Raw genomic sequence first — 27,978 nt, 5'->3', positions numbered from 1 at the left:
TTGGGCAATGAGCTAACTGTGGTCCCTCGCATTTTCTCAGCTCCTGAGAACTGCTGGTTGCTGCCGGTCCAGCCCTTGACAACCCCTGACCCCTCAGCTCTTGCAAACATCCTCTTATTAACTATTTGAGCTCTTTGGGATTTCCTTTGCCTCCTCCTCCAACATGAGTGCCCTCTTGGTTTCTGTTGGCTGCTCACTCGGGACCTAGACCCACAACTGCCCTGGACTGGCACCTCCAGGGATGTGCAATGAAATGAATTGGGACCCATTTCAGCAATGGCGAGGGCTCCAACCTGCTTCTCTGCTCCTTTTCCTCTTCCTCAGTTTCTTCTGCCTCTTCAGCTTCCTCAGGGCTCTCGGTCTTCTGTTCTTCTTCCTCCTTCAGGTCTTGAAGCTCCTTGGTCTTCTTTAGCCCTTCCTGGTATCTGGGAGGCAACAACGAACAATTGAGTCTGGAAAGGCCAGGGGCGGAGCATCCTTTCCTGAGTTGCTAGAGGAGGCACTGAGCATCTCTGATGATTACACACTCACTTCCTGTGGTTCCACACAAGAGGAAAAAGCTGGGAAGCTCCACCGCATCCTATGGTGGCTCCTGTCAGGATGATTTCCCCTCACCCCTCGGCCATTCTTCCTGTTTATGTGAAAGTGTGACAAAAGAGACAGGGAAAAAATATGGGTGCAGAGTCTCCTGGCTGGATTCTTCTACAAACCATTTGGGAGGGCTAAGGACTGTGTGGCCTTGGAGCCTCAGCTCCTCCCCTGTAAAAAGGAGAGGCTGGCACTCATTGCACGGATGTTGGAACATTTTAAGGAAGTGCCAGGTGTATGGTTTGACCTGGGGAAGGTGACACCTGTCACACAGGCTTGTTGGGAAGCTTTGTGAAAGTGAAAGGCACACAGGTTCACAGTAAATGTTCACAAAGCTGATGGAAGCATTCACTCCCCTGCATTCTAAGTACAGAGGACAGGTGTGGGTGAAAAGACAGGCTTTCCAAGAGAAACCCTCTGACTTCCTTCTCCCAGGTTTAATATTACCTTGAACATAATTTTTGCTTGTCCTACAGCTGAGTGTTTAAGGCTAGCACAGTTGGGTTGGGGCAACCCCACCACGGTGCAGGTGGCCACCACACTGAAGCCCACAGGTCCCACGTCAGAGGGAAGCTGTATCTCCCTCAGGAGCTACTGGGAAAGAAGCTCAGGATGTGGTACCTGGACAGAGGTACTTCTCTACCTGGATTAGCTGGGGCCTTGCTCAGTATTCTGCCTCATCAGTGACTAACAACGAGCCAAAAGTGCTATTGAAGCTCAATTAGAGAAGGGGGCAGCTGAAAGGGGACTCCTTTGACAGGAAGAAGGGATGGCTGGGGCAGTTCCAGGAAGTGGGGCTGCAGCTGCTCCTGGGCACTGCTGGCAGTGGCGTGACTGCTCTGGGCATGTGTCAGGAAGCCTCAGGCACCACCAAGAGGAACCCACCCAGGGCCCCTGATTTCCAGATCATTCTGGTGGCTTTCTGCCTAAAAAAGAGGGCAGCCTAGTTATTATCTACCACACACTCTTGCCTCGTTTCCTCCTGTCTTTCCTGTGGAACAGTACTGCTCTTTCCTATGTAGTTCCTTACTCAGGCAAGGAGGTCCCAGGGCCACGGGTTGCTTCCCTAAATCCTCTAAGAGACAGGAAAGGCCCGTGGGAAGGTATCTTTTGAGCAATGCCAGGTGACCTCAGGGCTGCTGAAGGCTGACTCACCCCTTCTTGTATGCTTCTTCCTCCATCCTGGCCTTGGTCTCCTGGCTAAACCCCTCCAGGCAGCTTGGAGTCGGGACGGAAGCAGAGGCCTCACAATCCAGGTCCCCGTTCGTCTTCCCACTAGCAAGAAGAAGGAAGTACAGGGCGTCCTTTCAGGGACAGATGGGACTTCTGAAAACCAAACCATGTCTTTGTTCTGTTCCTGGCCGGAAGTGAGGAAACTCATTCTGGATTGAATTTATTTCAATCTTTCTACCTTAAGATTTTATAAAGGCCTTAGTCCATGAATCCTCCTTGGGCCCCCAGACATCAAGTACTGCACCAGCTTGCCTTTTTCCTCCTGCTCTCTAATCCACTTTTATTCTTATTCCAGGAGAGGCTCTGAGTGGACAGACAGATATTGGGAGCTCCAGGGCACTAAGAGGAGGAAGATGGAGGTGGACCAAACGTTCAGAGTCATCCCATCCCTGTAGTCCATCTTCTGCTTCATTCATGTAAATATCTACCCAGTGCTAAGTCACAGGCACCTTGTAATGTGCTGGGGATACATTAGAAAACAAAAGAAAAGGTCTTTGCCAACACGGAGCACAGCAGGAGAGAATGCCCAAAAAAGGAAAGAAAAAATATGAAATTAATTACAAATTGTGATAACTTTTATGAGAGAAACAAACTCTGTGCAATGACAGAAAATAATGAGGAGAGAATCTGCTTAGATTGAGTGGCCAGAAAAGGCCTCTCAGAGATGGAGTAACTGAAGCACAGACCTGAAAGATGAGAAGTCAGCCACATCTATAGCAGAGGGAAGATCCTCCCAGGTAGAGGATCCAGGATGTGTGAACACCTCGGGATACAAAAGATGTGGAGATGTTTGAGGAACTGAAGAGGAGCAATGAGGTAAGAATTAACTTCTGGACAAGATTTTTGATGCCTGTGAGGTATCCAGGTGGAGATGTCAAGTTGGTAGTTGGATATACCAAAGTGAGTGAGAGAAGAGCTCTAGGCTGGAGATATTCAGAATATAGATGGTATTTAAAGCCAGGGGAATGGATAAGACTGTCTGGGGACATAGTATGAGGAAAATTGAGAAGAGGACCCAGGACCAAGCCACAGGCATCTCTGTCCTTAGTTCAGGTGGAGAAGGAGCCTGTGGAGGAGCTGAGAAGTAGCAGCCACAGAGGTAAGAGGAGAACCCGGAGAGCATGGAGTCCTGGGAGCTGAGAGAGTGTAAGCAGCTCTTTGCAGGAAACTGCCCTCAGCAGGAAGCCCATTTTCTTGTCACTTTAGCAAAGCTATATTGTAATTAACTTTTTTTTTCCTGTGACGATTTTTTTTTTTGGAATAACATTTTTTACAATGTTGTGTTCGTTTCCGCTGTAGAGCAAAGTGAATCAGCTATACGTATACAAATATCCCCTCCTTTTTGGATTTCCTTCCCATTTAGGTCACCGCAGAGCACTGAGTAGAGTTCCTTGTGCTATACAGTAGGTTCTCATTAGTTATCTATTTTATACATAGTAGTGTATATATGTCAATCTCAATCTCCCAGTTCATCCCACCACCACCCCTTCCCCCCTTGGTGTCCATATGTTTGTTCTCTCAAATAGGTTCATCTGTACCATTTTTCTAGATTCCACATATGTGCATTAATATATGATATTTGTTTTTCTCTTTCGGACTTACTTCACTCTGTATGACAGTCTCTAGGTCCATCCATGTCTCTGAAAATGACACAGTTTTATTCCTTCTTATGGCTGAGTAATGTTCCATCGTATATATGTACCACATCTTCTTTATCCATTCCTCTGTTGATGGACATTTAGGTTGCTTCCATGTCCTGTGTATTGCAAATAGTGCTGCAATGAACACTGGGGTGCATGTATCTTTTGGAATTATGGTTTTCTCTGAGTATATGCCCAGGAGTGGGATTGCTGGGTCATATGGTAGTTCTAGTTTTAGTTTTTTAAGGAACCTCCAGACTGTTCTCCATAGTGGCTGTATCAATTTACATTCTCACCTAGAATGTAGGAGGGTTCCCTTTTCTTCACATCCTCTCCAGCATTTATTGTTTGTAGACTTTTTGATGATGGCCATCCTGTCTGGTCTGAGGTGATACCTCATTGTAGTTTTGATTTGCATTTCCCTAATAATTAGTGATGTTGAGCATCTTTTCATGTGCCTCTTGGCCATCTGTGTGTCTTCTTTGTAGAAATGTCTATTTAGGTCTTCTGCCCATTTTTTGGTTGGGTTGTTTGTTTTTTGATATTGAGCTGCATGAGCTGCTGGTATATTTTGGAGATTAACCCCTTGCCAGTTGCTTCCTTTGCAAATATTTTCTCCCATTCTGAGGATTGTCTTTTCATCTTGTTTGTAGTTTCCTTTGCTGTGCAAAAGCTTTTAAGTTTCATTAGGTCCCATTTGTTTATTTTTGATTATTTCCCTTACTCTAGGAGGTGGGTCAAAAAAGATCTTGCTGCGATTTATGTCAAAGAGTGTTTTGCCTATGTTTTCCTCTAAGAGTTTTATAGTGTCCAGCCTTACATTTAGGTCTTTAATCCATTTTGAGTTTATTTTTGTGTATGCTGTTAGGGAGTGTTCTAATTTCATTCTTTTACATGTAGCTGTCCAGTTTTCCCAGTGCCACTTATTGAAGGGACTGTCTTTTCTCCATTGTTTATTCTTGCCTCCTTTGTCATTGATTAGGTGACCATAGGTGCATGGGTTTATCTCTGGACTTTCTATCCTGTTCCATTGGTCTATATTTGTTTTTGTGCCAGTAGCATACTGCCTTGATTACTGTAGCTTTGTAGTATAGTCTGAAGTCCAGGAGCCTGATTCCTCCAGCTTCGTTTTTCTTTCTCAAGATTGTTTTCACTATTCGGGGTCTTTTGTGTTTCCATACAAAAGGTAAAATTTTTTGTTTTAATTCTGTGAAAAATATCCTTGGTAATTTGATAGGGATTGCATTGAATCTGTAGATTGCTTTGGGTAGTATAGTCATTTTCACAATATTGATTCTTCCGATCCAAGAACATGGTATATCTCTCCATCTGTTTGTGTCGTCTTTGATTTCTTTCATCAGTAACTTATAGTTTTCTGAGTACAGGTCTCTTACCCCTTTTAAGTCAGGCACCCCCATGCTCTACTCATCTCCAGCTCACGCACACCTTTCAAATCTTTTAATTACATGATACCTTGCCTAACTTGTTGGTTCTTTCCGTAGATCAAAGAGGTAGAAATGAAGAATAAGTAATTAACAGATGACCAGATCTCTTCCCTAGCTTCCCCTTCAGTAATCTCCCAAACAAACCGTGTGACCAAACTGTGTGAACAAGATAACATCTAGAGTGAATGAGCCTACATGCAGTGGGGGGATGGTGACCACTCTGACCCCCATTCCAATGACTAACTGAGATTACTTCCCTCCTTCCCTTTAAAAGTTTCATGGCTGAGCAGAATCTTTGGAGGTGGTTTTTGGGGACACTGAGTCCACCATCTCCCCAGATTGCCAGCATTCTGATTAAAGGCACCGTTCCTTTCTACTATTTGTGAGTAGTGATTTTGTAAGCAGCGCGCAGTGGGACCCCCATTTGATAACAAAAGGAGAGTGTGTCAAGGAGGGAGCATTAAGTGTGTCACGCACACACTTTTGAGAGCCTGAGTCAGATAAGTACAGAAAAGGCAACTATTGGATTGGATAACATGGAGGGCAAGAGGAGCTTTGGTTACACAGTAGGAGCAAAGACAGATTGGAACGGACTGAGGGAAGAATGGGAGGTGAGAAAGGGGGAGACGTAGACAGGAATTTGACAAGGACAGGGAATAGAAGACTGTCAGGGGAACAAGTAGCTGAAAAAGTGGGTCAAGGGATGAAAGCACATTTGAATGTGGATAGAAATGATCCAGTAGAGGAGATGAGAGAAAGGGGAGGACCAAAGGAATAAATTCTTTGAAAAAAGAAAGTAGGGACAGACCTTAGAAAGGTGGAGAAACTTCTCCTTGGTCATAACAAAGGGAGGAAGGAAATGAAGATGGTGAGCTGGGAGTTTGGCAAAGGAAGATGAGAGGGATCCTCCTATCTGATAGCTTAAATTTTCTCTATAAAATGGAAGACAAGGTCATCTGCTACAAGTGAGAGGTAGGGAGGTCTAGGAAGGCTTGAAGAGGGAAGAGAAGGTGTAAGAATCATGGGGTGGAGGTGGGGGGACACACGTGCTAGAAGATCACAGTAGGATGGCTGACGGTGCTGGGAGCCCATTTGAGGTATGAAATCATGAGTTTAAAGGAAGTATACTGGTGGCCATGCCTTCTCTATAAATCCTGCAGCTTACCTAGGTGTCTGGAATCCCAATGGGAGTCTTGTCATGGAGGAGCCCTCGAACGAGGCAGAACAGCGAGCAGAGCTTTTCAGCCAGGACTCTGACAGATCACAGCTGCCACCCTCCCCGACCTCTTAGACAGGCTTTATGAGTCTCCTCATTCTCGGCATCAGTCTCCCATGTCTTGGTTTCCCTCAGACCTTGTAAAATTTACATTTCATCAGGCTGGAAACCAAAACCCATTGTGAACAAGAAAGATAATGCTCTAAAAATATCAGCTATTCATAACATTTCTCCTTTTTAAAATTACATTATCCACTCCCTTCCATGCGATCTTTGCCTAATGTGCCGTTTCCTATTTGTCCTAATGACTGGAACAAGAGCAGAAAAACACAGCTACAGCCAAGGGTAGGGAAAGCAATTATTTTATGAAATATGGTAGGGTGTAAAATGTTTACTGTTATTTCCTGACCCTTAGACTGAGCTTATAGTTCCTTAACTATCTTCTCCAACTATCTGGAATTTTCTCCCTATGCATTTTAAAGACTGTTCAAATACCTTTTCCTTTGTGGAACTGTTGCTAATGTTTTCCTCTGTCTCACACCCTCTGGTTAAAGTTGATCTCTCCCTCCCTTTATACCCTCATTGCACCTCTTTTATAGCATAACTTGGAGCTAGGGCACTTTTATGTTTTATACACATGTCCATCCCTCCATATGACTGTGATTGCAGGGAGACAGTCAGTTTGAATGGTGCTTGGTACATAGTAAGTGCCTTTAATTGTTTGCTGAGTTGTATTGACTTCACCGTGGCTCATCTCATCCCTGTCCGTTAATCTTACAAAATGGGCAGGTCCTCTATGTAAATGACTATTGCCTGAGAACTCAGTGCTTGGGTTGAGCTGAAGGAATCCCTATGCATGCCTATAAACGTGGAGCTGAGCACAGCTTGTGCCCACCTAAGGACTTCTGGGCCAGACACTCATGGATCTTGGCATCTATTCCTAGGCCATAATCTTGCATGCTTTCTTTCGGGGATGATTAATTAGAATAAGGCTCATTGTTCTCTCATGTCCACTGGGTCAAAAACATTTGTCATTGTGCTCAGCTCTCAGTAACATGAGGGGCTGTTTAATCAAAATGTGTTGTGTGACCTGCAGATATAGTAGAGTCTATTTTTTCCACATGGTTAACAATATTTGAAAGTGACTCCAATCCTTTCCAATGGACAGATCTTACCTTCTCGGGCTCATCTAGGTCTCTAAGCCACCCCCACTGCCGAGGCTCCCTCAGACAAGCCCAGCCCGGGGGACCTGGGCTACAGTAGCTTCCTTAATCTCTGTTACTCAATCCCAGGTTTCTGGGGTCCACTACCAGTTGATTGAGGGCTAATCCATTCCAGAATACTATCAGCAAAGGGGAGTTGTTTACTGTAGATATTTAATGTCATATAAAACCTTGAAGCAATTTATCCTGAGGGCTCCCAAAGTGTAGCAAATGGTTATTTTACAAATTATAGTGAAAATTTGCTCTGTGATACAGCAGTTTAATGGCCCCCCTTATGAAAGCAGCCCTGTGCACCATCCGCATCTACGCTGGCGCTGATCCCTCAGTGAATGGCTCTGTGTACACCCTCTGCTCCCACCCACTCTGCCCTCCACTCCACACCCAGGCAGTCACCAGCTTCTTTCACAATAGCTCACAGGAGCTTTTTCAAAAATTGCTCTTAAATCCACTCTCTTCTCACCAGTCACACTGAGCTTCTTTCTGTTCTTCCAGTTGAGGGTCTATTAAGTGGTTAAGCACATGAATTCTGCTATCTACTAGCTGTGTAACTTCAGGCAAGTGATGATTTCACTGAGTTTCAGTTTCCTCATCTATAAAATAAAGATATTAATAGTATACCTGCCTCATGGTATTATTGTAAGGATTAAATGAGATCATTAATGTAAAGCAATTAGAACAGCATTTGGCAAAAAGTAAGCATGTAATAAATAATAAGTATTGTAAGCATGGGATAAATCATCAGTAGTGTTCCTTGACTACTCCATACTTTCTTGCCTTAGAGCATGGAATGCTGTTAACCTCCTATTCACCTGGTTAACTATATGACCTTCATGTTTCACTTTTAAAGTAAATTCCTAGAGGAAACATTTTCTAAGCCTCTGTCCCCTGACCCCCCATACCAAAACTGGGTTGCGTGATCATTTTCTTGTGTCTTACTCCCTTGGTAACCTGTACTTCCTTCTGATATCACCCATCACATTGTATTACAATAGGTTGTTTCCCATCTGTCTTTCCCATTATACTGTGAGCTCCTTGGGTGCATTCTAGGTGCCTGGCTCTTGGTTATTAATTGTTGAAGGAATGAAAAATGAAAGACTATGAATACATAGCTTTTTCTACTTATGAAACTGTTCTTGAGCCTTGTTCTATTTTAACCTTTAATACTAATTTTAAATATTACTCTCTCTATTTTTCTCTAAATCTACAGGTTCCTAGACCCTTGTTGAGGTGAAGAACAGGTTACTATGAAGTGACCTGCAAGAACAAGGTTCAGAATTCTCTCAAGTCATATTGGGAGTGCGGTCTGCAGTTAGGTATTTGCTTGTGAAGTATCCACAGGCATTATGATCTTCTCATCATCTTTCATGTGCTTAGCCAATTCCCTACCTGCTTAGTCACTGTATGCTTAGGGAAATGTGAGATCATTTAAATACAGCAATCTAGAAAGCAATGCATATTAACACATAATGCATTATTTCTCTTTAACAGTTTGGAAAAGGTGGCTAGAATCAACTGTATTTCTGTTAGAATGGAAGACACGAATTCATTTTCACTCACAGATTGTCTCATTGTCAGCCTCTTGGCAATCGATATTTCCAGTTCCGTAAATTTAGATGAAAATTACTTAGCATCTTTTAGAAATCCAGAGGGGGAAGCTGTTAGTCTGAATCCCTCCTCCTTTGAACATCCCCTCCCCTTTTTGCAGCCATCTTTATAGGCTGGGTATATTCCCAACAGGCAAGTCAACTACAGCATGGGTAATGTATCATGGTGGTCTCTCTGAATAGCCCATAAGAATGAGCAGCAGACAGCTTCTTGCTTGACTTGCCTGAATCCTCACTCTGTCCCTATCTCTCCTGGTTCTAACCCCCTGGAATGGTGCTGCCACCTTTGATCCTCATTCGTTGCCACTCCTGATTCAGGGCTGCTGCCTGCTGTCCCCCATTTTGCACCTCGCCTGCTCCTACCAAGGAGAGTTCAGGTTCTTGATGACCTCCACTGCCTCAGATGGAAGCTCTCAGCAGGCCTGAGCATTCATTCTACAGAGTCCAGGTCCTGCCCCATCATGAGAGTCTGCTGGGGAGAGAGGGGACATGGATTTTCTCCCTTAACCTGCTCTGCAGGTCGACAGTTAGGAATGGAGCCTTGCTGGGAAAAAGGGGTTGGTGTGTCCAAAGGCAGGACTGGAAGGGAGAATTTCAGTGCGCTTCTCACTCAGGGTATCAGATGACCATTTCTGGAGAAATTCAGAGACCATGGACTAGACACTATGACTTTAGGGACTTGGTAAAATTCTGTAGCCTCGGTTACTTCCACGTGGTTGTTAGTTTGTCACCCCTTTACAATGTCCCTGTGGTGATCAAGAAAACAAAGAAACAAAGAAACAGACAAAAGCACCCTACACAACATGAAGAACTTGTTAGCTTTCCCCGGGGTGAGGTGGCAAAGAGAGGAATTGTCTCGCAAACGTCAAGATTAATGGGGGGAGAGTCACTGAATGACAGGTTGGTGGTTGCATATTCTGAGAGGTGAGGAAAACAGGCTGAGTCTGGGGGTGGGGAGCTGGGAGTTTGTCTGTACTAAAAAAGGGGCCCAACACAGACATTCCTTGCCAGGCCAAGCCAAACTATTCTAACATCAATGAAAAATGAAGGACTAAAGCTGTCTCAAGGCAAGGAAGAAGGAAGAATAGAGGTGTATGTTTTACCAAATGAGGAGAGACACGTGGGGAAAGTTCTGAGAGGTGGCAGCTGTGATCCAGATGTTTTCCAGCAAGCAAATGAAAGAACTGGAAAAGCAAGTTATAAACTCCTCTGAGTATGTAGAAATAGCCTGCCTTGCTTTGGCTGAGGATAAAAAGACTCGCAAATTGCATAGGTGCCTAGAAGAGGTAAGCATAGCAGACACTGTTTGTTGCAAATTCAATACTCACTCTCCCTCCTACTTCCTAAAAGCAACGTGATTTTGCTCATGAATTTACTCTTCTTCATGGAGCCATTTTGGTCAATGGGAAGCTGACACGCTCTTCCCATCTCTAGGGCATAGTTTAAGCCCATGATGACAATCTCATTCCTAAAGCCTGTGATTGGTTTAGAAAGGGAGCGTGTTCCAAATTTGCTAACAAGATAAGAAGGAAAACTGAAAAAAGATTTCTGAGTTCATTCCTAAGAAAGAAACATGGAAAGAGATGGTTCCTTTCTTCCTGTAGATGTTGTCATGTCTGGATGAAATACCTGTAAGTAGTAGCCATTTGCCACAAACCTGCTGATGAAGTCAACATACAAAGTGGGCAGAGAAAAGGAAATTGTAGAGGTTGAGCTGGGGCCTTGCTGTACCACATCTGGAAAAGCCTCATCTGTGGACCTACTATTTAAATCCCTTTGAGCTGGGGCTTTCTTGTATCTGTAGCCCAAAGGATCCCATTGAATAAAGAAGGCTTCTGCCCCTCTGGGCTCTTCTGGGACGGAGGCACACTTGGACTCAGCTGCAGCATCTTCCTGGTCCAGGAATTTTGCAAACTGGGTCTGAAATCTTTGTGGGTCTCAGAGTCCCATTCATTTCCCCTAGAACTTAATTTGCTTTCCATCGCATTTGGGGAGTGAGGTTGGGAGGAAAGGTGAGTTGGGGAAATTTCCTCAGAGATCCCCAAAGTTAAGAGGAAAAGGGACATACTTACTTTTCCAAAAGTGCAGGCAGTGCTGAGGGGACAGGTGGGTTGCCTTTCCCATTGGGTGATTCTGACTGAATGGAAAACAGGAGACAGAGAATTGAGGATCAGCTAGGAAGGAAGAAGCCCGGGCCGACAGGTTTCCAATGATGCTGGGGAAGAGTTGCTGCTGCTCTTCTTTCCTCTTCCCCCTCCCCAAGCTTTCTAATCTGCATCTGAGCTCAGGCACTGGCCCTTCCTCAGGCCTTCTCTGCCCTCCTTTCCTGGGTGTTCTTTCCCTCTGGGGCACAGACAATGTGCACATTTTCCTTCTCCTCTTCCAAGTTTTCTTGAATAAGGGAAAGAGTTTACATATTGAGGCTCCATTCTGGAGGGGAGCCATCAGTTTCTCTCTGTTCCCTGTTTACTTACTTGGACTAAATACCAGGGAGGCTCCTACCAAATGCAGGTCCCAAGGCCCCTGGGATGGATTCACACAAGCCCATCACTGCCCTCGAGATACAGTTCCAAGCACAACTCTCAGGAGATCCCTGCCGTTACTAAAAGCTCAAGGCATCAGAAATTTCTTTATAATAAATTCCCCAGGAATACCACATTGTTTTGCTGCAATGGATTCGGTTTAAACAATGGCTTTCAACTCTGCCTGCATGTTAGAATCGCCTGGGGGATATTTTCTTAAAGTACTGATCCAATCCACAATCTTGGGTTGGGGCCTAGGCATTGAATGTTTTAGAAGTACCCTATGTGATTTTAATGGATAGCCCTGATTGCTAACCCCTAGTCTAAAGGAATATATATATTTGGAAGCCACATTATACATTTAGTATAGAATGGGAAATAGTCCCTGTTAAAACCACTAACTAGCTCTCCTAAGAGTTTTAGGTAGGTTTAACCAGATTTACAAAGTTCTGGAATCTAGAAAATATTTTGTTTATAGGAATAGTCTTTGTTTTAAAAAAAAATTGAAGCAGATTTTTTTTTCTGATTATAAGTAATACATTCTTACTCTAGAAATATAGCGGCATCAAGAAAATTAAAATCACCTGTGATTTTACCATTGCCCAGAGATAACCATTATTAGTAGTTTTACTTACATTCTTTCAGAATTTTCTGCTTACACACAGAAAAACACTCTTTCTTAAACTGCAAAACACAGTTACGCAGTATATACTGGGGTTTTGCTTTTTGTTAATAATAAATTATGGACTTTTTTCATGTCGATAAATAAAGTTTTATATTTGAATCATATATTTAGCAGCTGCATAGAAACCCCTTATTGAGCTTTTCCTAATTTATTAAACCAATCTCTTATTAATGGGAATTCTGCTTATTTCCAATTTTTCAATGTTGTAAACAATGCTGCAATGAATCAAAGCAGGGTAACATTGGGTTTAAGAACTCAGGCTCTGGAATCAGAGGGCCTAGGGTTCAAAGCTCAGCTTACCAAGTACTCCATAATGCAATCTTCAGCTGCTTAAACCCACTGCAGAGTGGAGGGTTCTGGTTTAAGCATGAAAAGACATACGCTTTGCAAGGAACACTCTCTGAGCTGCCAGCACCTTGCTCAAGGACACTGAGTCTTCTCAGGGCAGTATAAGACCTGGGGCCTGGTCTGTACTGAGGCTTCTGAACCCATAGCCCAGAATCTGTGCTTGGAATTTCCTCTCCTTGTTGACCCTACCTCATCCAGGTCACCCCCACAGTTGTGAGCCTGAGGCCCAGGAGGCAAGCATTATCATACTCACCAGGGCTGGTAAGGAGGGGATGGGAGATGAGCTGGGTGACGGGCCAGGCAGGTTCAGGATATTAAACTTGGGCACCACGGCAACGCTGACCCTCCGGCGGGGCATGTTCTGTGGGAAGAGAAGGGATCAGGCCCACTGTCATGGAGGGGGCAGCACCCAAAATTCAGAAAGGCCTGGGAAATGCCTACTAATTCCAAATGCTGTGTTCAATGGATATCCTGGTTTTAGGGTAGTGATGGTGCTGGGGGTTGGTGTAGAGAGAGTGGCCAAAATTAACAAATTTTTTTTATTAGTGATGAGTGATTTCTCAACATGTTCTGATTTTAATTTCTCAGATCCTGAAGAGATGGAACAGAAATGACGCCCAGTCATTGGACAGTGTATGAAACCCTGGATAGTGTATGAAAATGATCTATGGCAATACCAAAGTTTGTGCATCATTTCATGTTCATTAGAGATGGTGCAGTACTGGAAGCCACGAGCAAGGGAAGGTTGGAGGATGAGCTAGCTAGGTTCGGAAGCTGAATGAGAGACTCTGTCCAGAGGTTCTTTTGCACCTGTGGATCCAAGAATGACTGATTTCCTGGCTGACTGCGGAAACTTCTGTCTTTCTTTCCCCAGTATTCCTTGAACATGCATACCTTTCCCAGCGAGAGGGACATGGACCGTGCTGTGCGAGGGACCCCATCTTCTGCAGCAGGAGGGAACAGAGAAGAACCCAGGTTAGTTCTCAGAGTAGGCTCCAGCAGGAAGCAGATAGCAGAAACTAAGCCAAGGTATCTATGGGCCAGAACTGACCCTCAAGGGATGTCCCAAGGGCCTAGGTGCAGAGGTCACTGAATTTGACACTTGACCTTTTGAAACAATCATCTGCAGAGTGGGTTTTTTTTGGGACACAGCCTTCATCCTAACTCCTCTGGGCACTATGAGAATCCCTAGTCTTGTACCTCTGGTCTCCACCTCACACCACCACACGGTCTCTGGGTTATGCCGTGGAGAGTATGTGAAGATTCCTCGTAGCAATACCGGGGCTTATTGGGTCATTTCTTGCTCATTCAAGGAAGGTACATTCACAGAAATTATGAGCAAGGAAGGTGTGGTGTCAATAAAAAATGGAAACGTGTTGACAACAGTAATTTCAATATGTCATCTACAAAATAATTCAGAACAAAAGAAACTAGCACCCCTGGGTTTTCTTCTCCTTAGTACATATATTAAGTGATATGTAAAATATATAAAATTCATGTAAAATATTTAGCACCACACCTGGATAATACTACCACTAGAAAACACCAGCATGCGTAGAGAAAGGTTTTTGACAGCTCAATTCAGTTTGATTCAGTTTGACCAGTACCATCTAGTCTGTATAGCTGTCTATTCCTCATATTCATGTACTTTAGGTGTTTCTCTTGAAAAGCACATAACTAACACTTTTTCTTAATCTAATCTGAGGTTTTCTATTAACCAACAAGTCTAAGTTGTTTATATTTCTTGTGATTGATATATTTCTACCATCTCATTTTGTAGTTTATGTTTCCTTCATTAATTGAATTTTTTCTAACCTTCCCTCCCCCCCAAATTGGTTTGGAATTTATATATTTTAGTTGTAATCTTTAGTGTGCCCCCTTAAACTTTTAACATGTTACATGACATTAGATTTTAAATGAATCAAGATCTCTATCCTTTTCCTGAATCAACCTTAAAAAAAGATCACTCCTTTGAACTTAAATTATATTGTTTTTCAGTATTTTTTAAATTAATTAATTAATTAAATTTTGTTTTTGGCTGCCTTGGGTCTTCGTTGCTACGCATGGGCTTTCTCTAGTAGCGGCGAGTGGGGGGCCATTCTTCATTGCGGTGAGTGGGCTTCTCATTGCGGTGGCTTCTCTTGTCGCGGAGCATGGGCTCTAGGTGCACGGGCTTCAGTAGCTGTGGCATACGGACTCAGTAGTTGTGGCACATGGGCTCAGTAGTTGTGGCTCACGGGCTCTAGAGCACAGGCTCAGTAGTTGTGGCGCACAGGCTTAGTTACTCCGCAGCATGTGGGATCTTCCCCGACCAGGGCTCATACCCATGTCCCCTGCATTGGCAGGCGGATTCTTAACCACTGTGCCACAAGGGAAGTCCCTGTTTTTCAGTATTTTTATTTTACTTTGTTTTTGAAATCCCAAATTATGATGATTGTTGTTTTACACAGTGAATGCTTATTTAGATTTACCCACATGTTTACAAATGTCTTTGATCACCATCCCTTCTTGCTTCTGACTTTCTTTTGATCTCAATTTTATTTTTCCCTAAGCACATCCTTTAGTTGTTCTTTTAGCAAGGATCTGTGAGAGGTAAACTTTCTCAGTTGTTGCCATAAAATGTTTTTACAAAGCCCTCAAGCTTGTATGATAATTTAGTTGGTAGTATTATCTCCAGGTTGACAGTTATTTTCTCTCAGCTCTTTGGACAATACTTCATTGTCTCCTGGTCCTATTATTGGTCTTGGAAATTGCCATTCCTTTGTGAATAATCCGTCTTCTCTCTGGTTATTTTTAAGAACTGCACTTTGTCCTTGGGGTTCTAAAGTTTCTCTCTGATGTGTTTTTATTTCTTTTGCTTGGGAGTCTCTGTACTTCCTAAATGCAAGGATTCATGTCTTTCTTTAGTTCTGGAAAATTCTCAGATCCTGGGAAATTCCTTTGAATATTTTCTCTCCCTTATTCTCTCATTATGGATCTCCTAATAAAAGTATTTCGAAGTTTCTCATTCTATATCCCGTACCACATTTCTTTCATATTTAAATTAATTTATCCCTCTGAACTGAATTTTGGGTGACTTCTTCAAATCTGTCTTCTAGTTGACAAATTTTTTCCTCAGCTGTTCCTAATCTGATGTAAATGTTGTACCAATCAGGATAAGCTAGGCTATGCTACAATAATAAACAACCCCAAAGCCTTAGTGGGTTATAACAACTAAGATTTATTTCTTGCTTTTGCTACGTGTCCATTTGCTTATGAGTTGGCAGCAGGCTCTGCTCTGCATCCCCTCACTCAAGACTCAGGCTGATGGAGCTTCTACTATTTTGGAGCAGTGATGGCTGTCATGTCTGGAGAAAGAAACATAAGGCAAATGGCACACTAGTTCTTACGGACCTCAGCTCAAATGCGACACATGTCCCTCCACTGACATTTAATGCCAAATCACATGGCCTCACCTAACTTCAAGGGGATGGAGAAGAAGTGTGCCCATCTGAATGGGCACATTCAGGAGGAGGAGATCTGAATATTGAGGAATAGCTTCAATTCTAATAACTACCACTCCTAAACAACTGAGTTTTTCATTTCCACGCCTCTATTCCTCATTTCTAGGATTCTATTTTATTCTTTTTTTTGATGGTTGTACTCTTCTATTCTCATATTTCTGATTTGTTCTTTTATGCCTTTAATAATTTTACCCATATCTTTAAAAAATGTATCAGATTGTTTTATTATCTGCTATCTTTAGCATATAATCCTGTGGTTTGGGTGTCTGATGATTCTTGCTTGTGGTAGATTGTTTTCCTATTTTATAATTCTATATTGTAAACTCATCTTCTGTGAAGCTTTACTTAGAGGATCCTGTGTCTCCTGGGCGCAGGGTGTGTCTCTCCAGAGCGACTTATGTTTGTTTCCGCGGTGTTCCTAGCAGCACCATTGTGATGTTCTTTTCAGAATCTCTGCATATTGCATCATCACTTTTGTTATGGCATGTACTTTGTGGGCATGCACTTTTCCTATGAGGAAGGAGAAAGTGTTTTTTTCTTACTAGAGCCCAGGGTGAAACAGACAAACTTCCTTGATTTGTTCCATTGTGAGTTGGTGAGTATTCCACAGACGCAGTCCTTGGAAAGTCTTAACTTTCTATGGGAGGCTCAGAGTCAACTCTCTGCCTTGGGTGTCCGAGGCCTCATCTCAGATTGCATGTGAGTGCAAAAGCCCAGAGCCCAGATAGCTGAGGCTGACTCTTATCCTCAAGGAAAGCTGCAGGGTCAGCTTGGTTTCAGTTCTCTTTTCTTTTCTTGTATCTGAGTATTTCAATTTCTTTTCTTGTGGAGTCAGCTATTCTTTTAGACTAATGTTTGCTTCACTTTATCCAGCAGACATTTCTAAGTATTTGTAGTCAAAGGATTTTCAAGTTTTCCTGTCAGCCAAAACAGCAGAACCAGAAAATATTCTTTGTGTATGAAGAGTTCATACAGTTAATAAAATACCAATGTCACAAGTGGGCAAAGAATTAGAGAATTTACGCAAGTAGAAATACAAATGCCCAAGAAACATTTGAAAAGGTCAAGAAATACAAATTAAAACTATGGGAAGAGATACGACATTGGCCCATCAAAGTCAAAAATATTTTCAAAAAGAAAAGCCAAGAATGTCCACGGCACAATGAATTGAGCATCACTGTTACCCATTAAATGGAAATATCAATGGGTTATTTGGAAATAATTTGCTTTAAGAGCCTTATATGACATATATACACTAATATGTATAAAATAGATAACTAATAAGAACCTGCTGTATAAAGAAAAAAAAAGATTAGTGACATAAACTCTGAATCTGTCTGTCATCAGAATTCCCCGTTAAAATGCAAATCCACCTGATAGAGGGAATGATTGTTCTTTATTAATCACAGAAAACTGAGCATATATTAGTTTGTCACCATTAAATACAGAGAGCAAATATACAAGGAATTGAACACAAAACTGGGGCATTTTTTACAGTAGAACGGACAAAGGTAAGATTTCAGGGATATATTTCAGTCAAGGGACAGCATGAGGGTCTCTAAGTGGGAAAAGATGCCTTGAGAACAAACCTCACTTGTTTCCCATTTTTTAAAGGTAAACCTGGAGTACTATGACTAGAGAGAATCTATGAGATATTTATATTGACTCTTGATTAATTTCTTCTAAAAGCTAGGCATTGCAATGACACTACTTTATTGATGATTCTGTTCACAACTCCTGTCAACTGAAGTTTGTGTTTTTTTCCCTCTCTGGATATTTGGTAAAACTGACTTTTCCCCTAAAGCTCCCCAGTGACTATTCAATTCTCTGTTTCAGTTTGTTTAATAAAGATCTTATTTATACAGAAAAAAAAAGAGCCTTCTACATATTCCTTTCCCCTGAGCTAGTATTTACACTTCTGGAAATCTACCTTAAGGAAATAATCCAAAATGCAGGCAATCAGCATGTTTCATATTCAGAAAAAAAAAATAGATTTTTTTTTTCTTCTGAATGTGTATCATCTTTCTTGAAATCAGAGATTTTATTTTTCACTGTAGTCTTCAGGCACAGACAAAGACTGCATATATGACAAAGAAGTCATATAAAAGCTTAAAGAACAACCACCATCAGGGAATGGTCACAGAGTATCTGATGGGCACATCTGGCCCCTCTGCACCAGCCCAAGCTGAGGTGTAGCTTGGAAAAACAGTGGAGTGGGAACAGATGTGTGAAAACTACCCATTCACCGTTCAACACTCCACTACCGGCTCCCATCTGATTGTAAGCACTTTCTCAGGCCCCCAGACTGAACGTGGGACTCTGCCATGTGCGCCCATAAAATCTGCTTACATCTATCACAGCACTGCTTACACTGCCTTGCCCTCACCACAGGCTGGGAACTCCTCTGGGTCGGGGGCTGGGTACACTTCACCTCTGTATTCCAGTATCACGTGGGCACACCGGAGATGCTCAATAAACACCTGTAGAATGAATGGATGAGACTCACGGGCAACTGTGCTCTTTCCATAAATCATGGGTAAGGTGGTTCACAGGAGACCCTGCACCTTGCAGGACAATACTGTAAGAGTGCACGTGTTAGGATTTCTTTGGTGGTAGCTTCTCCAACTTCCAACACTGACAGAGAGAGATTTCTTAGAGGCCCAGATGCATGTGGGTCAGGAGCCTTGCTGCCAAGACCAAAGCAGACGGTCTGGAGCATGTGTACGCTGCCTTTGGACCCTGGGAAGCGTCACTGATATTCCCCAGGAAACTTGTGAAACCTCCTGTTTATAAAGGTTTCTCCATCTGTTATACTTTGTGTACTTTCCCTCCTTCTGCTCTTGGTAACACGGATGTTTGCATTCCAACAGGGATTCCTGTTGCTAAAAGGTCTGTCTTCTCCTGCTAACACCACACCTCATCAGCCAGAGCCCAAACCCTGGCAAGCTCCCAAGGAGAGATACTGGTCCACAGCACCGTCCTCCTCCTCCTGGACTGCGGCAGAGCCTCCTAACGCGTCTCTCCATCCCTCAATGTCCACACTCTCCTAATGCATCGTCCACTCTGAAGTCAGCAATCTTCTAAAAATAAAATCTGACTATGTCAGCTGGTGTAAACCCACCGGTGTCTCCTCACTGCCTGGAGGACAAAGACCCAGATTGTTCACAGGGCTTGGCATGTGGCCCTGGTCTAACAAGTCTTACCTTCAACATGTCATTGTCACGCTCCAACACCCCAAACCACAGCAGACTGTTTGTTTCATAGTCTTCTCAGCCCAACCTCCACGCCTTTGTACATGCTATTTCCTCCACTTGGGGTGTATTTCCCCCTTTAGCCTGGAGAACTCCTACTTTTACTTTAAAACACTGCAACTCTCCTACTGTATAGCACAGGGAACTATATTCAATAGTCTGTGACACAATGTTCACTGCAGCACTATTTACAATAGCCAGGACATGGAAGCAACCTAAATGTCCATCGACAGATGAATAGATGAAGAAGATGTGGCACATATATACAATGGAATATTACTCGGCCATAAAAGGGAACGAAATTGAGTTATTTGTAGTGAGGTGGATGGACCTAGAGTCTGTCATACCGAGTGAGCTAAGTCAGAAAGAGAAAAACAAATACCGTATGCTAACACATATATATGGAATCTAAAAAAAAAACAACAAAAACAGGTCAGGAAGAACCTAGGGGCAGGACAGGAATAAAGACGCAGACGTAGAGAATGGACTTGAGGACACGGGTAGGGGGAAGCGTAAGCTGGGAAGAAGTGAGAGAGTGGCATGGACATATATACACTACCAAATGTAAAACCGGTAGCTAGTGGGAAGCAGCTGCATAGCACAGGGAGATCAGCTTGGTGCTTTGTGACCACCTAGAGGGGTGGGATAGGGAAGGTGGGAAGGAGACGCAAGAGGGAAGAGATATGGGGATATATGTATATGTATAGCTGATTCACTTTGTTATAAAGCAGAAACTAACACACCATTGTAAAGCAATTATACTCCAATAAAGATGTTAAAAAAATTATAAATAAATAAATAACAATGATATTCTCCTGAAAAAAAAAAGTCTGTGATAGACCATAACAGAAAAGAAAATGAAAAGGAATGTATATATATGTATAACTGAGTCACTTTGCTGTACAGCAGTAATTAACACAACATTGTAAATCAACTATACTTCAATAAAAAACAAAACGAAACAAAACAAAACCACAGCAACTCAATATCAAGTGGAACCAGATGGCCCTCCCTCTGTGCTTCTATAGCAATCTGTATAGAACTTCTTTTAAAAAGAGTATTTCTTTAAAGCATTTGTCTTGCCCACGAGTCTAAAAGTTATCTCAGCAGTATTTCCTTTACCCAGGTTCTCACTCCACCCCTCTGCCCAGACTCCATCTCTCACCTGCATTACTATAATAGTCGCTTTGTGGGTTTCCCTGTCTCTGGCTTTACCCCAGTAATGTAATTGCCACATCACTGCCAGAGGGAATCTTCTAAACTATATATGATCATGTCATTTCCCTGATTAAAATCTTTGGTTGGATCCCTAATGCTTTCCAGAATAAAGTGCAATTTCCTTAGCATGTGCTGCCCAAAGTGGGGACCCCAAAGCACAAAGGTTGTAAGGTTTGGGGTGTGCCACTCTCACAAAGGAGGTTGAATTCTTGCAGCCTATGGGCTTTGCATTAGTGATCAGTTTCTCTGGTTACTTTTATTAGGAGTTGCTTGGGGGCCATTCATGCTTTCTGGTTCCAGGCCCCCAAGCTCACAGGAACAGTGACTGTGAGGCCCTGTGGGCAGCATTGGGCCAGGCAGCAAGCTTTGCTCACCCTAACACAGGTCCTGGGGCTGTCCCATAGGTATGATGCTAGCCTGGATCCATCAGGGACCCAATATTACAGGGCCAAGGTCGGGGGTGGGCAGGAACCCAGTTTCTTACCAGAGGGGCCACAGCTGCGGCTTGAATTCTGATTTGCAAGTTTTTTAAACTCCATGAGCTCTGCATGGTCCTTCTCATACGTCCTCTTCAGGTTCTCCACATACTGCATCATCACTTCTGTTGCTTTCGACATGCGCTTTTCCTGCAGGGAAGAAGAGTGTGAACACACAGGGCATTTGGATGAAAAGCTCATCAGCACTGTTTGCTCTGAGCCAAGCTCTGGGCTGGGGGACTTGAAAGGATACAAGGACCAATCAGACGTGACTCTGCCCTCTAAGAGTTTGCTGTCGGTGATGTGAGTTGAGACAGGGGCTCAGGCACCTGCACTCAGGGATAACAAGGACGAGCCCAGCCACAAAGCCTCAGGAGATGAGAGGGAGCAGAGTCATCTCTGCTTGCAGAGAATGGGTCAGGGGAGGCTTCTTGAGACGGAGTGAAGTGCTGTAGCATCTGGGCACATAGCTATGGGCAGGAGAGACAAAGAGCATTAGCCAGGGAACTCCAAGAGCCAAGGTCCAGAGGCAGGACATCACAAGGCTTCTATCGAGGTGAGGATTTCCCCTCCAGACAGGATCCTTTGCAGAGTGAAAGGGGATGCCATCACGAATTATGCTGGGACAATAAACATATACCAGAACTGTCTGGAAAGCCAGGAAAGCACAGGTCATCCTACTCATGTAGGAATCAGCAAATGGCTGGGTTTGTTCGCAAGAAGAAAAGGTGAGTTAGGGCTGGGTTGTGAAGGACCTTGAATGCTAGACTAAGGAATTTGGACTTATTCTGAAGGAAGAGGGGAGCCATCGAATGTCTTAAAGTAAGGGAGTGTCATAATCAGGTCGCCAGTGGAGACTGGACTGAAGGGTGTGAGACTGGTGGCAGCAAGAGCAACAAGAGAAGAGAGGATGAGTGCCTGAACCAGTCCAGTGGAACCAGAGAAGACAGTGAGGACAGAGACACGGAAGCCACTTGGAGAAGGGTGAAGGCTGGAGTGAGCCGTGCGTGGGCTGAGAAACACTTTCACGAGGGCTGTGCAAAATGGGGAAGAGTCTTCTCTACTGACACCCCGTGGATCCCTCAGAGATCCTTGCCCGCGGCCTGCCTGTCCACAGAGGGACATGCTCAGTGACTGTCCCCTGGACAAAGTCCCCACAGCCCTGAGCTGAGACCAGCCACTTCCCTAAAGCCCTCCCTTTGTTGCTGCTCCCAGCTGGAGTGGCTTCCTGGGTGCTGCTGCTGAGTTGGGTGCCCTTTTGCCGGAAGCACACGGGTGGGACAGCCCCGTGGCTTGTCCTTCCTTCATTCTATGAGAACTGCCCAGGGCTGGGCCCCAGGAACACCCCTGTCATGCAAACCACGCAGCAGGACATGGGTCCACAGTGACAGCAACAGTGATAACGACACCCAGGTGCTTTACAAGTGGCACAGTGCCCTGTATGGCAGGTACTGTCAGCATCCGCATTTTACGGTTGGAGAAGCTGGAGCACAGAGGCCCAAGGCCACACAGTGAATCCTTGTGGAGCCAGGATGAGAACTCAGGCGGTCTGACCCCACAACACCATGCTGGATCAGGGTGGCACCCTGAGTGCCTCACGACTTCAAAGTGGCTGCGAGGGAGCCAGACTTGGGCCTGCACCCCAGCTTTGCCCCACGCTAGTGCTATTACCTTTCTGAGACTTCACGTCTTCATCAGGGGATAAGATTACTTACTTTACAGAGTTGCTGGGAGGATTAATGAAACAAAGCAGTTTTTCCTAAAGCACATTTTGCCAAATACTAGTTCCCTGGGAGTTGAATAGGTATTTTGTGGGAACAAGAAGGGGGAAGTGATTCTTTACTCAAATACATTTGAGAAATATGTCGGTAATGTTAAACAGACTTTTTCATTACAGGACTTCTCAAAGCCTTGCTTATGCCAACATACATTAGAAATCTCCAAGAAAGGAAGGTAGTATGCAGCAGTTCTCAAATGTGGGTATCCACAGAAAGCTTTTTCTGGGGAGCACCTCAAGAATATGGTGGGCCTTCAAAAATACACGGAGACGACTACGATTATGGACGTAGGATGTCTGGCACAGAGGAAGCCATCCGTAAGCAGTATCTGTAGTTGCCACTGCTTACATCCCTGCTCCAGTTACTGCAGACAGAGCAGAGCTCACCTGGCGGACGGCCCCCACCATCTCGGCGCGGCTGGAGAGGCGGGCAGCCAGGCGGTGCAGGACAGCGATGTCCTCCAGCAGCTTCTGGTAGGTCTCCCGGTGCTCACAGTGGTGCCAGAGTGAAGCTGAGGACTGAGGAGGGAGAAGGAACATCACATGGGGTCCTCACAGACAAAGACTTGACCAGGGCTGTCACAGACGAGCCCTGGCCCCATCCTGGCCGAGAGGAGGGGCCTCGGCAGGGCCCAGGCGATGGCTACTGCTGGGATTGGAGAAGCCCAACGTGGACACTCTGTAGCTGGCTGGCCTGAAGGAAGGGAATCACTTCTGGGTCTCTGGTCCCCAGGGTGCTCCCTTTGCCATCCCAGGTCATCCAGCCCCCTCCTGAGAGGCTGCCAAGGGCTCAGAGGCCTTAACCACAGCCCTGAGGTAACCAAGCCTTTGGGATCTCGGCCTCAGCTCCGCCCAGCTCTGAGGAAGACTGCCTGGCTCAGGGCCTTGGCCCCATTTCTCACTTCAGGAGACTCTACTTGGTGACTGAGAAAAGCAGGAGACCCGGCACAGCCCTTGGGGAAAGTGTCTCCTGCAAGGATTCCCCAATAAGGCTCCACAATTACCGTAATGGAAGCTTTGAAGTGTTCCAGTTCCTTCTCTGTGTTCTCCTCTGTCAGGTTGCGTTCCCTCTCCGCCTGGTTAATTCTAGATTCTAGGGTGTAGCTGTCATTTCTAAAGGCCAAGGACAGTTGTACAAACACGTTCTGTTGGGAACAAGAGTGTTGGAGAGGTGCTAGGAGGAGTTAGTGCTGGGAGCAAGGCTCCTGGTGGAGTTTTTGCTCAAGGATTTTAAATCAGCTCCTGGAACCAGCCCCCAAAGCAGCCAAGAACAAGTGAAACTCTCCCTTAATGAAGTAAACTGCACAAAAGATGGCGAAATAGTAACCTGAGGTCCATGCCAGGTCCTTCCCAGGACCAGAAGACCAAACACATTTTACTGAAAAAGAATAAGAGAATAACACTTTGCTTTTTCCTGAATGTCAAGAAAATAACATCCTGTATATGGGTTTAGATAAACTCGGGCCAACACAGCTGATTGCGTAAGCAGTTTGGATTCATGCTAGGATTTATGGCATGCGGGTTCTGGAGATTTCACATGAAACCACTGTATTTAAAGAAACCCCACTTGAGATGTAGGCCTGTTGACTCAGAGCAAACTTCAACCAGCATCTTATCTGAATATTCCAAATCCTACGCTGAAAGCAGCTTTTACAAGCTGCCAGGAGATTAAACAAAGCCAAGTATGATCCTGTTAGGAGAAGCTTTCTGGGACAAATATTCCATGCCAAAAATGCGGCCTGCATGAATGAACTTTGAAAGGTGGTGTTGATCAGACATGGAATTCCTGGTCTAATAGGAAACTACTGGGGAGGAGAAATAGACAGATGGACTCTACACAGGAAGGAAGCAATGGCCTTCATTTTTACAGCCCTCATTTACCTTGCCTGTGTCAAGTGGTAGAAGATTTACACCCTTAGGGTGAGTTGATTCTGCCTGAGCATCTGAAGGTCATGTAACATGGCCCACGGGGGGCAGACATCTCCAGACGGAGAACTGAAGACCCTGAACTGCTCGATGATGATGATGATGAGGGCCACATTGAAAGCTACTCCCTGTTGAGTATCTGCTATACGCCAGCACTGGCAGGAGTTTTACGCACCTTAGCTTGTTTAATCCCTCAACAATCCTCTGCCATAAGAACTGTTATGTCCACTTTATGGGTAAAGAGACCGAGAGCAGAGAGGTCATTAACTTGTTCAAGGTGTCACAAGGGAGTAGCAGAGCCAGAATTCAGCCTCAGACGATTTTATTCCAAAGCCTGTGCTCCTCTCACCATGCTGAGCACAGATTGTGTCAGCACACACCTGAGGACAGGAGCGCACCCTTAACCAAAGTGCCCGCGGCCATCACCACCAGCGTCAGTGGGTGGGGATTCTCTGTCTTGCCCAAGCCTCAGTCAAGTTTATCAATAATGCTCAATATTTAGGTCTCTATAACTGGGTTATCCCCTTAATGGCAGTGTGATATAAAGAGCCCTGAAGTCAGTCAGAACACTTGACTCCAAATGCTGATTCTGCTAAGCACTGGGTCTGGGATCTCAGATAATTTATTTAATCCCTCAGTTTCCTCCTTTGTTCTGCTACCTGCTCTACCTGTTTCTCAGAGCTGATGGGGGGGTCAGCTGAAAGGATGGATATGTGTGTGCCAAGGACTGTGAGTTCTACGTCTGTGTGCCAGGTAATTGTTACTATCTGTGCCAGATATTTTACGCAGTCCATCTCCCTGTGCTTATGGGGTCCACCGGGTCTCAGTAAGTGTATGTTCGTTTTCTTGTTATCAAGGGTAAACTGTAAAATCTTCCATCCTCCCAACCCGGAGTGAAGTATTCTGGAATCATCCATGTTCTTGCTCCCCTCCTTCTATCAATTCCAATGTAATTGTCATGGAAACAAACTACTGCTGGTGCCGGAGGTCCTCACTGTCTCACCTCCGATGCATTCTCTTTGACCATGTACCCCTTCGACAGAACGAAATGCAAATTCCTCTGAGCTCACTCACCAGCCCCATTGGGACAGCTTCTCTACAGAGACAAGGAGGCCCCGAGGAGAATCATGGGAGAATCAGGGAAGGTGGGAGAGCTGACAGCATAGCCACCACCTTGGCTGAGCTGGCTTCCTTACGTCTGAAACCCTCAGAAGGAAAGCACCTTCTTCCTCCAGATCAAAGTCTGAAACGTGAAATCTGACCATCTTTTAATAATTTTGAAATAAATTTGATTCAGTTCTGCAGCCTCCCAGCTGCTCTGTGTATCTAAGTCATACTTTTAAAGAAAACAAACAACCGTTGAAGAAATGTGGAACTTCCAGCTACCGTCTCATCCCTGACGAAATTTGACAAAATCTTCCATTAACTGGAGTGGTGGTCGGGGGCTTGGTGGCTCAATAGGGCTGATCACGATGCCCATATTCCCCCCATGGCCACTCATTCTCATGTTTGTATAAAAATGTCAGGAGTAGAGGCTGGAGAAGGAAATGTTCTGAATGAACCCACTCAAGCTCAAGTACTCAATTTCATAAAACACTGGAGTTACTTACCTCAACTTCCTTTTCAGTGAGTGGAGGGGCACTGTGAAAAAGAAAAGACATGCAAATGAACTTTATCCAACCTTTGAAATAAACCAAAAGGTGCCTTTGAACAGCACGCAGACCAGGTGTTTCCAGGAATTAGAGTAAGCAGGGCTGGCGAGATGGAAAAGATGCAGGGTACCCTTTGTGTGAGTTCTGTAACCCGTGAGATATTCGCCAAGATAGTGACTCCTGCAGAGGAAGTATGGTGGAAACTATTAGATCCTGGGGTCAGTGCTCCACCAGTGCCTCTACTAAGTGTGACTTTGGATGAGTTATTTAATCTAAGTTATTTAATCTCATCTGTCAATTGGGAATAATATCTACCTTGCAGGAGTCTTATAAGGAATATATATATGTATGTATAAATGTGTATATATATGTGTCTATATTCACCTATATATGACATTCACACGTGTATGTATGTGTATATATATGTACATATGTGTATATTCATATGACATCCACACTCAGCAGGCACTCAGGAGATGTTTATTATTATGACTAACTCACAGGCATGCTGTGAGGACTTAATAAAAGACTATACAAGCTCTATACTTCATAAGTTGTATACATCTGAACAGCCATTATAATTTTTCTGGGGCTGCCCAGGTCTGCAAAGCCTGACCCTCCTCCTGCCTCTGAGGGGTGTGACAAGGGTGCATGTGAGCCAGAGGATAGACGGTAGGGAAGAGTGGCCAGAGCTCTTCTCCACAGCAAGAGCCTCTTCTGATGGCTGGAATCAGAGTTTGGCCGAGAGAGCCCCAGCTGGTGCAGAGGGTGCGGTTCCCACAGCAAGCATCCTCCGCTCTGCACCCTTGATCGGCTGCTGCTCTGGCTGGTGACTAAAGCAAGCCCTGCTCTGAAACCCGGACGACGTAAATAACGCACCGGGCCCTTTCCTGTGCTGGGGTGGGAGAACGGGGAGGAGTCCTACTGGCGTCACAGGACTTGGCAACCAGCATGCCATCGATAAGGTTCTCAGGAAACACAGCTTCCTCCCTTTGACGGGTGTGGAGGGACCCCGAGAGCAAAGGTAGGGGTCAGCAATCTCTGCAAGGGGTTGGTTCTCACCCCTGACTAGGGACTATGAGAACCTTCCTGTCAGGATGAGGCAACAAGACCCCATGGCCATCAAGTCAGCAGAGTACAGAGCACGAGATAAACAAGTGCAAAGCTGTGTGAGGCTTGCAGTTCTGGCCACAGGCCCACCCGTCAGGCCCTTTCCTCTGGGGGCCAGCCAACACAATCTCAGCTGTCATATAGGACATGCACATCTTGCTTAAATGGGTTATCAAACTCACTGAGCTTGCGTTTGATTCCTGGCTTTGTTTGGATATTATGTGAAAATTACGTTTTCATCGATTATTAACCAAACTTACTTTTCTACCTTGATTACTCACGTTCTGCTTTTTTGCTATAGAACGCATTTTTGAAAAATGTACAAGGCCCTGAGGACCCAGGGAGGTGTGGTTTAGGTAAAGAAGCCACATGACAAGGTCAGCTCCTGAAGCAGAGAGCTATGCCTCATGAACTGGCACAGGCAGGGAGGGGCAGAGCCATTACCCTCCAAAAAGGTGGAGGTCTAGCAGGTGACGTACAAGGAGACCACTCTGGATGTGCCTCAGAATTCAAACTGCCTTAATAGGCCTTAGAATAAAATCAAAGGCCTCTGCGAACTGG

General features: G+C 44.5%; 1 protein-coding gene across 14 annotated transcripts in view; it reads right to left on the bottom strand.

Annotated features, from left to right (window-relative positions):
* The window catches only part of IRAG1 (inositol 1,4,5-triphosphate receptor associated 1), a 176,950-nt gene that overhangs the window by 7,894 nt on the left and 141,078 nt on the right, over positions 1–27,978 (bottom strand). For 12 of the 14 annotated variants that reach the window (XM_067749909.1, XM_067749913.1, XM_067749905.1 and 9 more), the window contains 9 exons: positions 26,266–26,296; positions 23,734–23,874; positions 23,117–23,248; positions 20,961–21,102; positions 13,399–13,448; positions 12,758–12,865; positions 11,022–11,086; positions 1,744–1,863; positions 294–425 (listed from right to left, as the gene is read on the bottom strand). In XM_067749909.1, the coding sequence (XP_067606010.1) occupies positions 294–425; positions 1,744–1,863; positions 11,022–11,086; positions 12,758–12,865; positions 13,399–13,448; positions 20,961–21,102; positions 23,117–23,248; positions 23,734–23,874; positions 26,266–26,296 (921 nt within the window). Of the gene's footprint in view, positions 1–293; positions 426–1,743; positions 1,864–7,805; positions 7,936–11,021; positions 11,087–12,757; positions 12,866–13,398; positions 13,449–20,960; positions 21,103–23,116; positions 23,249–23,733; positions 23,875–26,265; positions 26,297–27,978 lie in introns of those variants that run through there. The other 2 variants (XM_067749904.1, XR_010946145.1) reach the window with 2 other exon arrangements.

This window comes from Pseudorca crassidens, chromosome 9, assembly GCF_039906515.1.
Source record: "Pseudorca crassidens isolate mPseCra1 chromosome 9, mPseCra1.hap1, whole genome shotgun sequence".
NCBI classification, from domain to species: domain Eukaryota; kingdom Metazoa; phylum Chordata; class Mammalia; order Artiodactyla; family Delphinidae; genus Pseudorca; species Pseudorca crassidens.
This window is presented reverse-complemented; position numbering and strand designations above follow the sequence as displayed.